Here is a 17,329-nt window from a genome sequence, read left to right on the forward strand (position 1 = left end):
TGATAAGGGCCTGGCTTTTTTGTACTAATTGTCTGACAGTGCCCCCTACAGGCTCAAACCAAGACCGAAGGCCCAGTTTGCTGGGTGCTGCATAGACAGACAGACCGACCCCACCAAGAAGAGCTTAGGCCCTGATCCTCACAGGTATTTAGGCTCCTAGCTTCTATAGACTTCAAGGATTCAGGCCCTGCCATCTAAATACAAGGCAGATGAGGGGAAACTGAGGCACAGAACGGGGACAAAGGTCAGCAGCGGAGCCAGGATTAGAACCCAGGGCTCCTGAGTCCCTGGGAGGGGGTCTACCCTCTAGGCAATGCTACCCTGGCTGACCAGAATGCCGGCAGACGCCTTGAAAGTGGCGTGTTGGCGTGGAGCAAGATATGGGTCTAGAGAGCAGGTGCAAAGGGTGCAGCGGCAGGCTGGCGGTGGGCCACGGCTCTGGCCCTGGATGGGGTTTGCTAAGGAGGCCCCCTGGGGGGGGTGGGAGATGGGAAAGACCTAGAAGTCCCTGCTGGATCCCCATGGCCTGTGGCTGGGCTGACTCCCAGCAGGCCGGGGCTGCCCCATTCCAGGGCAGAGCGTCCCTCCTGCTCCGTGGGATCATGGCTGCCGAAGCCGGGGGTGGTGGGGAAAGGATGATGCTGGATCTGTGCCCTCAAGGCAGCGGGCAGGCGGTGATGCTCTGTCCCTTTGCTGGGTCAGCGGCTTCTGCTTTCCCAGAGTCGTCCCCGCCCCGGCGGCCGCTAGGTTAATAGGATCCGCAGCGTGAGCCTGGGAGCTCACCCCATGTCCCAAAGGCTGCTCTGCTGGTGCATTAGCTCGTGGTTCATGGCCATGTGCCTCTCCCCCACCCCCCTTGCAGCAAGGGGCCAGCTCTGGGCTTGGGGCCAATGCCGTTAACCTCCTGGTATCGGGGTAGCAGGAGCTGCTCCGGCTCTGGGGATGGCCACGCACGGGCCAGGACACTCAATAACCTACAGCTGCAGGCCTGGTCTGCTCAGGAGATGGTTGACTGTCACCAGCCAGAGCCCAGATGTTTGGCGCTGGGGTGGGCCCTACGCTCAGGGGGGCAGGAGGGGCTGTGGGGTGTGTCCAAGCCCTCCAACAAGGGGAGGATGGAGACACCCCCCCCATTTGGGAAAGGATGGGGCCCCCTTTCCTGGGCCTGTCCCCTTTATTAATTGCTTATCTTGCTGCTGCTTTTTCTCCCCCCCCCCCCCCAATCTCTGGTGCCCCCTCGCTGCAGGGTAAGAGCTGCCCCCTTCAGGGCTCAGCTCCTCCCCCCGCCCCGTCTCCTGCCTCGGCTCCGTGCATGTCGCCCGCGTGTGGTTAATTTCCCCCCCTCCCCTTTGAATTATTAATCAGCCCGAGCACTTAAGAAAAATCGATGGGAAGAGGGCGTGGACGGAGGCGAGCCAGGCGGTGCCGGCCTTCGAGTCCCTGCGCCCCCACCCCCGCTTCAGTGCTTTGACCAGAAACAAATAGCTGCTTTCCCTCTGCTTTGCCTATGTCGAGCGTGCGGCCAGCCCAGTGCTCATTGGCCAGGGCCGCCCAAAGGCGGCTGAGATGCAAACTCAGGCAAATATAACGCCTGGGGCCGGGCGCGCCGGGTGACTGGGGCTCGTGCCAGCGGCTGCCCCGGGGTCTCCTCAACAGCCGCCCGCAGAGGACAGCAGCGAATTCAGGTGAGTCCCGGCCTGACTTCGGGGTGGCCGAAGACCTAGATCAGCGGCCTTAGGGACCACTCCTGTCTTGGGCTGGGTGAGGGAAAGGGGCTGTCTGAGCTGGCCCCAGATCTGTGGGGCTCAGGGCAGAGGGTTAGTGGTGGGGCTCAGAGAAGTAACTTGAAGCCCCCCCCCCCCCATTCCTGTTGGGTTCCTGGTGCATAATGCCACCATGTGGCTGTTTAATGAGAGAACTGGCAAGGGCCCTCGGCGGCGACTCGGGCAGGGAAAGAGTGAAAATTATTGAATTAAGGTAGATCTAAACGGGGCGGGGGGAAGAGATCCCAGCTGAGGCAGGATCCGAGAGCGTCCATCGCTTGCGCCCTAGGCAGGAGGAACTGGTGCCAGCCAAGGGTTGGATCAGGGAATGCCATGCCAGGTTTCCCAGTACTGGGTTAGCTGGTGCCACATGGGGAGGGAAAGTCTGGCCCTGGGGTTTTCCCCCCAGGGGCTCAGCACGAGCAGACGCCTGCCCTGCGATCGGGCAATGGTCGGAAAGGGCTGGCCGTGTCGGAGAGGAACGAACCAGTGTGAACGGCCTCTGCCAACGCAGCCTGGCCCAGCCCCGAAACCAGCACATTCCTGGCTAATCAAACCCAGCTGATGGTGTCTCACCGAGCTGAGGCTCTCCTAGCGCTGCGGCTGGGCCGGCTCCCTGGGTCAGGTTACACCATCTGGCTTCAATGACTGAAAACTGGGGGAGACATGGGGGGGGGGGAAGAGCGGTTACGGTTTGGGCTGCCGTGAGCCCGGCCCCTCGAACCCATTCTCCTCCAGAGCCTGCAGTCAGGGCGTGTCCCTCCCTGCAGTGCAACGGGCAGCGTGGCTAGAGCAGGGCCCACGCCCTGTCTGTGCCCGGGCCAGCGTGCTGGGTAGCTGGACCCACCCCAGGCAGGGAGCACCCAGTGGGCAGGAGAGATCCCTGCGGTGTTCGTAAGTATCCGCAGGGTGCCCTTGGGGCTGAGCCCCTGACCCCGGCGAAGCCAGAGGCGCCCCAGCCCAGCTAGGGACTCAAGATCTAGGGCATGGAGAATGGATCCAGAGCTTAGAAAACCTGCTCTCTGCTGGGCTCCATCCCCGCCGGTGCAGGGAGGGCGGGAGAGGCTGCTGTGCAGTGTGAATGCGCAGCTCGGCCTGACTCCGGTTGGGGTGGCACAAGAACCAGCTGGGTGGGGCCCACATGCCCTAACAGCTTCCATCTGCTGGGGGGGCAGGCCAGGCCTGGGAAGGAGAATTCCTCCTTAAAGGGGCCATGGAGTCTCCCAAACCCTGGCTGGCGTGACTCAGGGAGAGGCGGGGGGATTATCCTGAGGAGCTGGTGAGCTCTGGCTCCAAGGGAAAGCCCCAAATACCAGGCACCAGCCTTTAGCATCACTCGGGGGAGGGGGACATCTGCAGAGGTGAGCCCCTGAGATGTGGGGCGGGGCAGATCCCCAGTGCTGTGAGACACGTGTGTGTGGGGGGGGAGCTTCTCCTGGGCGTTGGCTGCTGATTCACGCTGCACGCATCACCCCCGAGGAACATCCACCTCTCCTGGGTCCCAGGCAGCCCCTGTATCCAGGATCCGGGCTGGCCCTTGGTGTGTGTGTGTGGGGGGGGGTCTCATACGGATGGTGCACCCTGCTGAGCTGCTTGGGTCCCATCTCGTGCGATTTGGGGGATCCCCTACCCCACATTGCCTCGCTTCACCCCTTTAATTCCCCCCCCTCCCAAAGCATGCAGCTTCCGGGCAAAGCTTTTACAGAAGCTTTTTACACCCCTGGCTGGCTCAGCTGGGACGTGTGCGGCTGCAGTGTCGGGGATGGGCTGGCCTTGGCTCTGGGCTGACTGTCTCCTCTTGCCCAGCAGCTCCCTGGCGAGTCCCCGGCGCAGGGCGCGATGGCTCTGAGCAGCGCTTTCAAGGCTGTTAACAACATGCCCGGCCTCATCGTCTGGAGGGTCGAGGTAAGCGGGGCTGGGATCCCCTTGGAGCTCCCGAGCTAAGCCGGGTCTGGCCTGGTAACGAGGACTTGGCTGGGAGACCTCCAGAGTGCAGAAGAAAGGGGTATGGGCAGTGGGCTAGCGAGTGCTTCCAGTGGGCCACTTGTCTTTGCCCACGGCCCTTTCGTGGGGGCTGGGCTGGGGTGCGGTGCCCTGGCCTAATTCCAACTCTAGCCCTTTATGCTCTGTGTCCCTAAAGGCTCCAGTGTCCAGGCGGGTGTCTTCACTTCCTGTCCCAAACGATGGTGTAGCATTGTTGGCACAGCTGCCCTGTGCCCCTGGTGATCCATGTGGGGTACTCCCATAAACAGCTGCCACGCCCCTCCCCAGAGGTGGCTGCATTCCAGTGGTGGACGTGCAGGACTTCCATAAACAGCTGCCATTCCACCCCCCAGAGGTGGCTGCATTGTTGCCGACCACCAGGCCAATGCTCACCCCCAACTCCGTAGGCTTGTCCAGATCCCCGATGGCCCAGCCGGCCCCTCCCTCCTGGCTCTTCCTTTTGCCGGCCCTGCCCTGTCTGGGGGAGCTGAGCGGCCCATGGGCTCTGGCCGGCCCGCTGGGGAGAGTCTGGCTGGTGCTTTTCCCCTTGGGTGCACACCCAACGCACCATTTCGGCTGAGCTGCTGGTGGGGGGGGGGAGGTGAGGGACACTCTGGGAGGGGGGCTGTTGTGTGCCCCATGGCTGACGCCAGGACAAGAGGGGGCTGCTCTGGTCTCAATGCACTTCTGCCTCCCCCCCAGAAAATGGACCTGGTGCAGGTGCCTCCGAAATCCCACGGCAGTTTCTATGAGGGCGACTGCTACGTCCTCCTCTCGGTGAGTGCCCCCAGGGCTGCCGCCACCCCTGCTGGGGGGGAGGGTCATTACCCCCCCCCCCCAGGCCACCGACCGGCTGGGACTCGCTCCAGGGCCCCTCGCTCTGCTTTAACCCCGACGGGTGTGGGACAGACAAGCAGCTCTGGGAGGCTGCTTTGCAAGGCTGATCTCTTCCATTTCCTCCTTCCATTTCCCTCCCCTCCGCCTTGGAAGAGCTGCAGAGAAGGTGTGTGTGTGTGGGGGGGGGGGGAGAGTAGTGCTGATGAAAGGCGAAAGCAACAGCAGTAGGTTTAAGCTTGACAAAAGGAAATGCTCTGTGCGACGTCCTGTTAGCCTGTGGGACTCCCTGCCACATGATTTGGAGGCAATCGTTCTGGTTCGGATTAGCGCGTGAGTGAGGATAGAGCAAGGAGGGCTTGTCTGTTTCGGCTTCCGGGCGGTCCCCGACAAACTGATCCCCAGTTGTAGCGGGGCAGGGTGTCAGGAAGAAATTCCCTCCCTCCCTCCCCCATGCAGTGGAGGGGGGGACATCTGCCAGCTGGGATCCGGGAGCACCTGGCCCCCGGCAGTCCCGATGCTGGTCTGATCGGCGGGGAAGACGCAGGGTCACTCCTCGGGCTCTGTCCCTGCTGCAGACCCGGCGCTCGGGCAGCGTCCTGGCCTACGACATCCATTACTGGGTCGGGAAGAGCTCCTCGCGGGACGAGCAGGGCTGCGCCGCCATCTGCACCACCCAGCTGGACGACTACCTGGGCGGGGGCCCCGTGCAGCACCGGGAGGTGCAGGGCCACGAGTCAGACCTCTTCAAAGGCTACTTCAAGCAGGGCATCATGTGAGTAGGAGGCCGAGGGGCCCTGGTCCCGGTGGGCCTGACCCACCGACCCTCCCGCTTGGAGCCCCATGGAGGGACAGGATCTCACTCCGGCTGCCCACCCCACCCAGACGTCCGGGGCGTGTGCGGCCTACAGACCGTCACCACCCACCCAGCCCCCACGCGGGGACGTCTGGGCGGGGGGTGTGGCCTACAGACCACCCCACCCACCCAGCCCCCACGCGGAGACATCAGCCTGCAAGCTTTGCAAGGAGCTGTGGCTGTAGCACCTTCCGGGGCTGGGGGGGTGACGGGGCCGTGTTTGCCGGGGTGAGGACGGTCCTAGCACCCCCCGTGTAGGTCTCCCCTTCCTGCCCCGTGACGGCCCTTCCTCCCTGCCGGGTTGGCCCGGGCCCCCCTTCCCTGCTGTGGGCGCTCACCCTTCCCCTGCCCCTCTCCCCCAGCTACAAGAAGGGCGGCGTGGCTTCAGGGATGACACACGTGGAGACCAACGTCTACAACGTCCGGCGCCTGCTGCACGTCAAGGGGAGACGGAACGTCACGGCCACCGAGGTGAGCCTGGGCTCCGGCACCTGTGCTGGCCAGCGCGGCCTCCACCTCCCGACCCTGGCCTGGGCCACCGCCTGTCCTATCGCAAGGCAGCCTCCCTTCTCCCCTGCGTCCCCTGGCCTCTGATTCCCTGGGGCCAGCGTCGCCACTGCCTTCCTGGTAGAGCCAACGCTCCACCCGCCCCATGCCCCCGCTGCCTTCCCACCCTAGTGCTGGCACAGTCCCTGCCTCCCGATTCCCCCAGCGTGGCGGCTGCCCCACTGCCCGCCCTACCAGTGCCCTTCCCACTTCAGTGCCACCAGGGCCACTGCTGCTCGGTCCTCCCGCTTCCCCTGGTGCCAGCCTCCTCACGGCCTCCTCTCCGTTCCCCTGCCCCCGGCCGCAGGTGGAGATGAGCTGGGACAGTTTTAACCTGGGGGACGTGTTCCTGCTGGACCTGGGGAAGGTCATTATTCAGTGGAACGGCCCCGAGAGCAACACCAGGGAGCGGCTGAAGGTAGGAACCTCGCTGGACCTGCCCCACCCTGCCTGGGATTCCGATTACTCCTTCCGCTGTAGGGAAGGGAAGTTTGGAGCATTCCCCTCCCTGGATCTGGATCGGAACCAGCGCCCTAGAGGGGAAAGGCCTGGATCCCGCTCCCTGGCCTACTGGGCTGGCTCGGAACCAGCGCCCTAGAAGGGAAAGGCCCTGGATCCCGCTCCCTGGCCCTACGGGCTGGCTCGGAACCAGACCCCTAGAGGGGAAAGGCCTGTATCCTGCTCCCTGGCCCTACGGGGCTGGCTCGGAACCAGCGCCCTAGAGGGGAAAGGCCCCATATCTCGCTCCCTGGCCCTACAGGCTGGCTCGGAACCAGCACCCTAGAGGTGGGTGCGCTCTGTACGACACCCTGGAAGGGCATTTGGCGAGCGCTGGTTCCTCTCTCCACAGACCAGGTGAGCGTGCGGGGTGCCGAGGCCGGTCTGTGTTTGTACTCAGTCTGTGATCTGCCCTTCACCTGTCCCCTCCGTGTCCGGCCGTCCTGCCTTTTCAGACAGCACAGGCTCTCGGGCGGGGGCGATCTGGTGCCTTTGCCCAGTGCGCTGCGGGGAGCCGATGATTGTTCTCTTTGGGGGGTCTCATTTAGGCCATGCTCCTGGCCAAAGACATCCGCGACCGGGAGCGCGGGGGGCGGGCGGAGATCAGGGTGGTGGACGGCGACCAGGAGGGAGCCAGCCCGGAGCTGACAACGGCGCTGCAGAGCGTGCTCGGGGACAGGCCGCGGAAGATCAAACCCAGCACCCCGGACGAGGTGGTGGACCAGCAGCAGAAAGCCACCGTCCTGCTCTATCGGTAAGCGGGGAGGAGGGTGCAGCGCAAAGCAGCGGGGGGCACATCAGACAGAGGCTACCCCATCTCGCTAGCTCCAGGGCGTTTGCCTGGCCTCACTCCCCATCCCTCGCTAATCCGCAGCTCCCACGCAGGCTTAGATTGATCCAAGCGCAACAGAGCTGGCTGGGTTTTGTTCCTCAGGGATCTTCCTCCAGGGACGCCCCCACCGCGGCTGGCGAATTCACAACCAAGCAGGGCTCCTCGTGCCTGGTGGCTCCTGGATTTGCTGCAGCATCGTTGGGATGGGCCCTGACGGCCCCGTGCCCGAGAGACCAGTAGAAAGGGGAGCGGGTGGAAACTGTCCCATCGGATTGCCCTGGCGTCTGCTCCCCTCCTGGGCCCGGAAGCCCCCACATCCCTGGCTGCCATGGGAATAAATCCACCCCTCTCCTTTCTCTAGCGTCTCGGACTCCGGAGGGAAAATGCAGGTGCTGGAAGAGGCCGCGAGGCCGCTGGTGCAGGAGCTGTTGAACCATGACGTGAGTGAAAGACGGGGGCTCCTGGGGCATCGTCGGGACTTTCGCCACGTGCCGTTTAAAACCCACCTCTGCGCCCTGGGGCTCTGCTCCTGTCGCTCCACTTCACCCAGAGCCCCACCTCTGCCTGCCCGGCTCTGCCCTGCGTCCCCAGCCATCTAGAGTCCTCTTTGCAGGATGGGGCTAACTCTGAGACTGGGGCGGGGGATAGGGGGACCAGATCATCCCGCATCTGCTGGCTTCTTGCGCCTTCCTTTGCCGCGTCTGGCGCTGGCCGCTGTCAGAGACAGGAGACGGGGCTGGACGGACGTCGAGGCTGATCCACTCTGGCACCTCCTACGTCCCCTTCAATCCGGGGCTGGACTGAGCACTGGGGTGTGGTCCGGGAAGCCCCCCGAACCAGCACATGGTGCCTGATTGGATCCCTTGCACCCCATTTTAAGCCCAACCCCCCCTTCGCGCCTTATAGGGCAAGGCAGGGAGCATAGCATGGGGCCAAATCAGCAGCCCCAGGACGTGGTTTAACCTTTTCCTCCCCAGGACTGCTACATCCTGGATCACGCTGGGACCAAGATCTACGTCTGGAAGGGGAAGGGGGCTACCAAGGCAGAGAGGCAAACAGCCATGGCCAAAGCTCTGGTAGGACCGAGGTTGGGGGTGGGGTGTCTCGCTAACCGTGATGCGGGGAGGGGGAGGAGCCGATACAGACCGGGGACGAGCTGGGGGCCTGGAGTGAAAGCAGGATTCCTGACTCCCTGCCGCCAGAGGGTGGGGGCCCCTGGCCGGGCCTCCGGGTCGCCCCCCTGACCGGGCTCCTTGCCGCTTTCCGCCCCCGGCCCGGCAGGAGTTCATCAACATGAAGGGCTACCCCTACGGCACCAACGTGGAGACGGTGAACGACGGAGCCGAATCCGCCATGTTCAAGCAGCTGTTCCAGACGTGGGCCGTCCGGGACCAGACGGTGGGGCTGGGCAAAGCCTACAGCGCTGGCAAAGTGGGTAAGGAAGAGCCTCCTCTCTCTTGGAGCTCGCGCCGTGCACGGCTGCCTTCCCCCCAGCCTGCAGGGCGCGGCCGCCGATCTGTCTGCAGGGAGACACGGGGCACGCGGCTGCTCTGGTCGTTTCCTAAACTAACCCCCTACCCCCCATGCCGAGGTCTTCCCCAGGGTGCCGGGATATAGCGTATAGGGGGAGATGCTGTGGGCTATAGGGTCCACACTGACAGCTGCGGCCCTGACGCCCGCATCTGCTGCTCCCTCCCTCCTGCTAGGCTGCTGCCCAAACCCTGATGGTTTTTTTTTTTTTTTTTGCAGCCAAAGTCAGCCAGGAGAAGTTTGATGCCACGCTGCTGCACGCCCGGCCCGAGCTGGCCGCCCAGGAGCGGATGGTGGATAACGGGGAAGGGAAGGTGGAGGTAGGAGCCGCGAGCCGCACTGAAGCCGACTGCTCTGTTGAGTGACCCCTCTGCCCTTTCCCTGGCAGGGCAGGTGTCTCTTTAGCCCCCGTGGCTGCTTTAGCCCTCGCGCCCATCGCAGTGCCCAAGCTGGCAAGCCCCAGGGGAGTCCCGCGCCTGCGAGTGGCTTGGGAATCCTTAGTCGTCGGGCCTGGCTGCACACGGAAGACGCCCGAGTGGCTCGCGGCGTCTCTGGGCTGAGCCGGCCAGCCCTGGCCGGGCCCCTGGTGCTGATCAAAGACCTTCTGAATGACCCCGAAGCAGGGGCGTACACAGGAATAAAAATCTGGCTGCTTTCGGAGGGGCACTTTCTGGGGCCCCCCCCTCCCCGTGGCCGGAGGAGCTGGCTCTCCCCCACGGCCTTGGGGCAGTGGACCCGGCTCTCCCCCACGACCCTGGGGTGGTGGAGCTCACTCTCCCCAGTGCCGGAGGATCTGGTTCTCCCTGCTGCAGCCCCAGGGCCAAAGGAGCTGTCATCTCCCACCCTGGCTGGGCTGGAGGAGTTCTGTGCCCCCATTGATTGGGGAGGGCCCACGCCCCGGCTTGCTCCCCCCTTGCGCAAGCTCCTGCCCCAAAGAGGGTCCCGCGTCTGGCCGATTTCCCATGGCCCCCTTCCCCTTCCAAGCTTTGTGCAGGGAATGGGCGGGGTGCGGCCTCCCCATGAGCCAAAGCTCCCTCTGCTATGGGGGCAACAGTTTGAGTGTGGGGGAGGGGAACCTGCTTTTACAAAGGGTCCACCCTCGTCCCGGGGTCAGCGTGGACCGACCGGCCGCCTGAAGAGCCCAGCGCTACAATTCCCGCGCTAACATCACTTCCGTTCGCTCTAGGTCTGGAGGATCGAGAATCTGGAGCTGGCGCCAGTGGAATCCCAGTGGCACGGCTTCTTCTACGGCGGAGACTGTTACCTGGTGCTTTACACCTACGGCGTGAACCACCAGCCCCGCTACATCCTGTACATCTGGCAGGTAGGCGGAACCCGGCGCCCCGTCTCCGCTTCACGGTGCGCCGCACGGGGGCCTTGCCTCGCCCGCGGGAGCGGAGACTCCTCCGGGCCGCCGGTCTGAGCTGGCTCCTCTGTGCGTACCCAGGGTCGGCACGCCACGCCGGACGAGCTGGCCGCCTCCGCGTACCAGGCGGTGGAAGTGGACCGGCAGTTCGACGGGGAGCCGGTGCAGGTGCGCGTGAGCATGGGCAAGGAGCCGCGCCACTTCCTGGCCATCTTCAAAGGGAAGCTGGTCATCTTCGAGGTACGGCCGCGGCGAACGGGAGCAGGGTGAAGGGGAGGCTGGGGGCAGGAGATGCTGGGCTGGATTTTCCAGTCACCGGGGCAGTTGCTGTTTCAATTAGAGGCTGCTGCCAAGATCAAGGCCCCTTTGCGCCAGGGACTGCACGAACACAGAGCTGGAGGCAGCCCTTACCCTGAAAAGCACCATCTACAACAGACAAGGGCTGGGAGGGGAAACTGAGGCACGAAGCGGGGGGCGGGGGGAAGGGACTTGCCCATGGTCACGCAGTAGATCAGTGGCAGAACTGGGAATGGAGCCCAGGTGTCTGTTCCACATTGCCTCAGTTACAGGGCATAGACTCTTCCTCCCTCCACCCCGCTTGTTGCTGGAGTGAGGTAGAAGCAGATGGAGCAGTAACTCTGCTGTGCGGGGGCTGGGGGTGGATCGTTTCACTAATGAGTGTTTCCCCATTCCCAGCTGTGGTGGCCTCCCTCCAAACCCTCTGCAGCATGAGGTTCCCCCGTTAGCTCTCTCCTTCCCCAGCACGGACCCTACCCATGCCTGTCCTAACCCAGCTGGAACCACTAGGCCCCGCTCTCTCTCTCCTGGGGCTCCGTTGGGGCTCGGTCTCAGGCACCAGGTCTCGGTTCCCCCCCCCCCCCCCCCCCCCCCCCCCCCCCCGGGGCCCCCTCGGGGCCCGGCCCCCGGCCCCCGGCCTCGGGCCCCCCCCCCCCCCGCCCCACTTCTCTCTAGGGTGGGACATCCAGGACAAGCAGCAACGAACCGGAACCGCCCGTGAGGCTCTTCCAGATCCACGGAACCGACCAGTCCAACACCAAAGCCGTGGAAGTCCCGGCGTTCGCCTCGTCGCTCAACTCCAACGACGTCTTCCTGCTCCGGACCCAGACCGAGCACTACCTGTGGTACGGCAAGGTAAGGGGCAGCCACCGGGCAGCGAACCCCCCCGCGAGCGGCCCGTCGCCGTGCGCCACCGACAGCGAATGCCAGCTTGTCTCCTTGCCCGCCAGGGCTCCAGCGGGGACGAGCGGGAAATGGCGAAGCAGCTCGCTGCCACCATCTGTGACGGCACCCAGGAAACCGTGGCCGAAGGGCAGGAGCCAGCCGTGTTCTGGGAGGTGCTGGGAGGCAAAGCCCCTTACGCCAGCGACAAAAGGTACCAGGGCCCAGAGCGGGTTGCGCTGCCCGGCTCAGCCGCGGAGGGTTGCTGAAGGAGCTGTGTGTTGCAGGCTCCAGCAGGAGGTCCCAGATAACCCGCCCCGGCTCTTTGAATGCTCCAACAAGACGGGACGCTTCGTGGTGACGGAAGTGACCGACTTCGGCCAGGATGACCTGAGCGAAAGCGACGTCATGCTGCTCGACACGTGGGACCAGGTGCGCTGGGAGAGCAAAAGCCACCGGCTTCCCTGTTTGCCCAGCCCCGAACAGGGGCGCCCGTCAGCCAGGAAAATTCCTGGGACGTGGGTTTTCCAGGGGGCTTTTTAATTAAGGACACGTCAGCTGTCCCAGTGTGAGAGTTGCCCAGAAGTGGGATGGCGGAGGGGTTGGCTACAGGTCAGGGGGGTCCTGGTAGAACTGGCTGTCTGGGGAACTTGGAGCTGGACTAGCACGGGGGGCTGCGGGTCAGGATTGAGGGGCATTGGTAGAGCTGGGGGAGGGGGGGACCCAGGACTGGACGATGCACAAATCCCAGCTGAGGTTCTTTGGCCTCTGTTAGGCAGGAGGTCGACCAGGTTATTACAACCGGCCCTTCTGGCCTTAAGCTTCGGCTTCAGTCCCGTTCCCGTAGGGTTACCATATTTCCACAATCAAAAAAGAGGACACTGGGGGGGGGGAAGCCCCACCCTAGCCCCGCCCCCACCCCATCCACTCCCTCCCACTTCCCACCCCCTGACTGCCCCCCTCAGAACCCCAACCCCCCCTGCTTCTTGTCCCCTGACTGCCCCCTGCTGAGAACCCCCCCACCCTAACTGCCCCCCCAGGACCCTACCTGTCCCCTGACTGCCCCAACCCTTATCCACGTGCATGGGTGGCAGGGTTGTAGACATTTTGGTGGTGCCCAGAACCCCCCCCCCACCTGCCTAAGGCTCTGGGAGGGGGGTTGGGTGGGGGGAGGAGGTCTGGGGTGCAGGTCCTGGGCTGGGGATTAGGGTGCAGGTTCTGGGATAGAGTTTGGGTGCTGGGTGCAGGCTCTGGGATGGAGTTTGGGGGTGGGAGGCGGTGCAAAGGGAGGGGGTGCAGGCTTTGGGAGGGAGTTTGAGGGCAGGAGGGGGTGTGTGGGAAGGGGGCAGGGGGTTTGGGAGGGAGTTTGGGGATAGGAGGGGATGCAGGGGTGAGGGCTGTGGGTCTGAGGATGAGGGGTTCATGATGCAGGAGGGGGCTCAGGGATGGAGCAGAGGATTAGGGTGTGGGGGGATGAGGGCTGGGGCTGAGGGGTTTGGGGCGTTGGAGAGGCTCAGGGCTAGGGTGGAAGGGCAGGGTAAGGGCAGCCTGTCTTCCCATTAGTGGATGGGGGCACTAGGAGCCGGGGGCAGCAGACAGCAGTTGCTGCTGGCTCTGGCAGTACAAGCAGACAAGGGAGAGGCAGGCAGGGAGGGGGGGGTCCACGGGGGGGGGACACGCGGAGGGGGGGTGGCAGGTGGAGGCCGGGGACCCATCCAACACTCTCCCGCTCCCTGACTGCCCCCCCCCCCCCAGACTCCCCTTACCATTCTGGCTCCACGTGTAAGCAAAACACGCTGCCCGGTGGGTCGGTTTGTGTGTTACACAGGGCTGCAGACGGGGGGGGAAGCAGGGGAGGGCTCTGGCTGCTGGAGGCCAATGGGAGCAGCTTAATCAGCCCAGCCGCCCAATCAGCAGCCACACTCTGCATGGAAGGGAGGCGAGGGAGAAAACCCCCCCCGGACATTTTAACCTTGTTACCAATTTCTCCCGGACGGCTATTTAGAGACGCAAAAGCCGGACATGTCCGGGGACATACGGACGGATGGTAACCCTACGTTCCCGTGCCTGGCTAATTTGCGTTCCACTGACCAGTGAGACTTTTCCCCTTGCAGGTCTTCTTGTGGCTCGGGACGGACGCTAACGCCACGGAGAAGGAGGCAGCGCTGGCCACTGCTTGGGAATATCTCCACACCCACCCCAGCGGGCGAGACACTGACACGCCCATCTTGGTGGTCAAGCAGGGCTTTGAGCCCCCCACCTTCACAGGGTGGTTCGTAGCCTGGGACCCACACAAATGGAGCGTGAGTATAAATAAGGTGGAAGCCTGAGCACAGCATTCTGGTGGGAGAGTGCAGCGGGCGGCTCCAGCCGGGAGACGGGACCGGGTTTCTCATGCTCATCTGCTGCTCTGGGATCAGAGTGCACCGTCCGGGGCACCTGCCTCTCCTCTCTGCTAACACAGGGCCTGGCCTTGAGCAGATGGGGAAAAGGAAACGGAGCCTTAGACTAGCAGGGACCAGTGAGGGCTTTGTGGTTGCTGATAAGGAGCCCAACGGGGAGATTGTTGAAGGCACACAGGGGAGTCCGCTGCCCAGTATCCACTGCCTTTCTCCGGAGGCTGGAGGCCTGGCTGATCTCCACACTCAAGTCTCCAGTTTCTTCTCCCCTCTCACTCGCATGGGAACGATGGAGAATGTAAGGAGGGGAGGAGAAAGTCAAGGCAACATAAGGAATAAGGCTGGGCCAGAGAAGAGGACAGGTCACTCATTTCCGGCAGCCTGGAGCGCTTGGTCAACTGAGTGCGAACAAACAACATGCGTTTTAATACGGCTAAATGTAAAGATCTAGGAACAAGGAAGGTAGGCCATCCCCACAGTGTGGGGGACTCTATCCTGGGGAGCATGATGGCCAACCAGCTGAACATGAGCTCCCAATGTGATGCGGTGGCCAAAAGATCTAATGGGATCCTGGGCTGCATAACCAGGTGAATCTCGAGTAGGAGAGAGAAGTTATTTTGCCTCCATATTTGGCACCAGTGCGACCACGGCAGGAATCCTGGGTCCAGTTCTGGTGCCCACAATCCAAGAAGGATGTTGATAAATTGGAGATGGGGCAGAGAAGAGCCACGCGAATGATGAAAGGATTTGAAACCTGCCTTGTAGTGATAGACTCAAAGAGCTCAATCTATTTATCGCCGTCTAAGTAGCTACGTGGGGAACGAATATTTAACCACGGGCTCTTCACTCGAACAGCGAAAGGTAGAACACGATCCACCAGCTGGGAGCTGAAGCTAGACATGTTCAGACAGGAAATAAGGCAAAAGCTTTTAATGGGGAGAGTAATTAACCACTGGAACCATTTCCCAGGGTCATGGTGGATTCTCCTTCACTGACTGTTTTTAAATCAAGCTTGGCCGTTTTTCTGAACAATCTGCTCTAGGAATTATTTGGGGCAGTTTTCTGGCCTGTTACAGGTCAGACTAGATGATCACAATGGGCCTTCGGGCTTTGGAGACTCGCTGACAAGGGATTCACTCAAGCTGCTCTCTCCTCTAGTTGCATTCCCAGGTTGACCGCAGGCATTCCCCGCTCTGCTACGGCAACAGCTGGGCAGTTCTGCACCCACTTGGGGCACCTCCCCGTGAACAGGGCAAGACTCCACCCCCCGTTGTTGCTATAACCATGGCTAATGGGGTTCTCCGCTTTCTGTGTCCTTCCAGGAAGGGAAGACTTACGAGCAGCTGAAGGAGGAGCTGGGAGATGCTTGTGCCGTTGTCAGGATCACAGCCGTGAGTTGTGTTTGTGGCGCGGGGTGGGAGGGAGGCGGCCGGAACTGGATGGGATTCGGCTCAGGTGGCCAAAGATAGGGAGGACTTCTAGGAAGCAAGCTGCCCACACGTCTTCCCCCTGCTGCAGAGCGTGGGGTGGGACATGTCCCCTCCTGCCAGGTTAGCAGGTGTCTGGCCCTCTGGGGAGTCAAATAGAGAATCTGCACGCTGCTACGCCCCTAACTGGTCTCTCCTTGCCCCCACTGTGCCCATACTTACAACTTATAGCTAGGTGGTGGGCGATCTCTCCTACGTGCCCAATCCACTGAGTCTTTCCTGCCCTTCTCCTGCAAGACCCTGTGCTGGGCAGCCACCCGCCAGGCTAAAGCGCCGAGCACCTGCCGCTCCCATTAATCTCCTCACAACGGCTACAAATCAGCCCCTAAGCGCCTAGACAAACGGCTGTGCTCAGAGAGCTGAAGCAACAACCCTCTACGTTTACCTAGCACCTTCCAACTAGAGAGATCCCAAAGCACATTGCAAATGGCACATGTAGGAACGCTTTCCCCTGCCAGAGAAATGCAGCCACCTCTGGGATAGAACACAACAGCGGTTTAACAGTGCATAGCAAAAAGAGCCCATTTCTGGGTACAGGTGCCATGGGATCGTGTAGCTACGTGAAACTGTAAGGGGACCTGCAGGGAGACTGAATGCAATTGAGGGGATCCCAGCAAGAACAGCTAGACCGCGGAGCTCTTTCATGCAGCCCCTTAACTGAGTTAGGACCAAAGTCTCAGCAGAGAGGGGGCATGCCTCTCCTGAGCGAGCGAACTTGACGTGCTCCGGGGTGTTTCTCCTGCGTAGGATCTGAACGGGACAGCTCTCTCTCCCGGCCCTGGGGCCCAGAGTGCTGGCGTGGCTCAGTTCTACCCTCTAGAAGTGCTAACCAACCAGAGGGAGGAACTGCCTGGAGACGTAGACCCAGCCAAGAAAGAGGTGAGCTTTGGGGACCAGGCGCTTGGGCTCAGAGCCTGCAGGGCTTTAGCCCCCCAACTCCCACTGATTTCAACAGGCACCTAAACCCCTTTGGGAATCCAGCCCTGAAAACCTTCCCTCCCGCCGGCAGCACCCTGGAGGAGCTGAGGGTTTATTGGCGAGGCCTAGGGGGGAGAAGCGAGTACCCACTGCACTGGCTCTTGCTACCTCCTGGGAGTGGCTGTTCCAGCAGGTTGTTGGGCTTCCATTGAGTCAATGAACTTCTGTCCCCTCTTAGTAATTGTCTTGTCTGCAGCCCCGGCTTTCCGCTGCCGGAGCCCGAGTCCCAGCCCAGCGCCCCCTCGGCTCTACGGAAAAGCAGCCCGGCCTCCCTTCCTACCTAGCTACGCCCCCTTAGGTTCCAAAATGACCTTCCCGCGGCCACTGCGCCGCACCGCACCCCACCCCTGCTAATCTGCCCGGCCTTTTCTCTGCCAGAATTACCTCTCCGAAAGTGACTTTGTGGCTGTGTTTGGAATCGGGCGGGAGGAATTTGCTGCTCTTCCCAGCTGGAAGCAGATCAACTTGAAGAAAGAAAAAGGGCTCTTCTAATGAAGAGAATGGCACGCCCCGCCAACAGGCAGAGAACATCCAGAGCCCCACATCATAGGGGTGGGCTCTGGCTTACCGGGGCTATACTACACCTGGGACCGATGCAGTAAGGGACAGGAGAGGGCGGGGGGTGGTTTTTACTCTTGCAAGTGTATTCGATCAGCTGATAGTTTAGCTTTTTATACACATTTAATGTCATTTCCTTTGTGGCAGTGCAGCCAGGCATGCGGGCTGCATTTCAGCTTCCCCCGGCCGGCCAAGCGCAGGAGGCTGGAAAACAAAATACTACGTATCACTAGCTCCGGCTTTCAAACTTCAGCAATTGTCTCCAACCTTTAGTGCTGTTGGCAGGACAACTGTACCTGCTGGCATCTCCTCTCCAGAGGAACACCTCACGCAGGTAATGCTAGTTTGCGAACAGTAGAAGGGCCAGTTCTAGCACATCTTCTGCCTGTAACCTCCCCGCCTGGGTCATTTTTTAAAAATAAAGATGTATCATATGAACTAGATGTTGTGCCTGAATGCTTACTACCAAGCAAGCTGGGTGGACAAATCTGTGTGAGCGATACCCACCAGTGCTGCGGCC

General features: G+C 62.2%; 1 protein-coding gene across 1 annotated transcript; it reads left to right on the forward strand.

The window, feature by feature from the left end:
- Positions 1–3,541: 3,541 nt before the first annotated feature.
- Positions 3,542–17,250, forward strand: AVIL (advillin). Its single transcript, XM_029913732.1, has 19 exons — positions 3,542–3,668; positions 4,449–4,523; positions 5,159–5,355; positions 5,799–5,907; positions 6,290–6,400; positions 7,029–7,234; positions 7,674–7,752; positions 8,290–8,388; positions 8,594–8,747; positions 9,062–9,162; positions 10,029–10,166; positions 10,290–10,448; positions 11,181–11,360; positions 11,456–11,601; positions 11,675–11,819; positions 13,502–13,690; positions 15,109–15,177; positions 16,021–16,152; positions 16,630–17,250. The coding sequence occupies exons 1-19, from the start codon at positions 3,603–3,605 to the stop codon at positions 16,741–16,743; spliced, it is 2,469 nt and encodes an 822-aa protein (XP_029769592.1). The 5' UTR covers positions 3,542–3,602; the 3' UTR covers positions 16,744–17,250.
- Positions 17,251–17,329: the final 79 nt, after the last annotated feature.

This window comes from Terrapene carolina, unplaced genomic scaffold, assembly GCF_002925995.2.
Source record: "Terrapene carolina triunguis isolate 2854851 unplaced genomic scaffold, T_m_triunguis-2.0 Scaffold836, whole genome shotgun sequence".
Classification (NCBI taxonomy): Eukaryota; Metazoa; Chordata; order Testudines; family Emydidae; genus Terrapene; species Terrapene triunguis.

Coding starts and splice junctions, on each gene's coding strand:
- AVIL (XM_029913732.1), top strand. CDS start 3,603: ATGGCTCTGAGCAGCGCTTTCAAGGCTGTTAACAACATGCCCGGCCTC. Junction 4,524..5,158: donor ACTGCTACGTCCTCCTCTCG/GTGAGTGCCCCC, acceptor TCCCTGCTGCAG/ACCCGGCGCTCGGGCAGCGT. Junction 16,153..16,629: donor TAGACCCAGCCAAGAAAGAG/GTGAGCTTTGGG, acceptor TTTCTCTGCCAG/AATTACCTCTCCGAAAGTGA.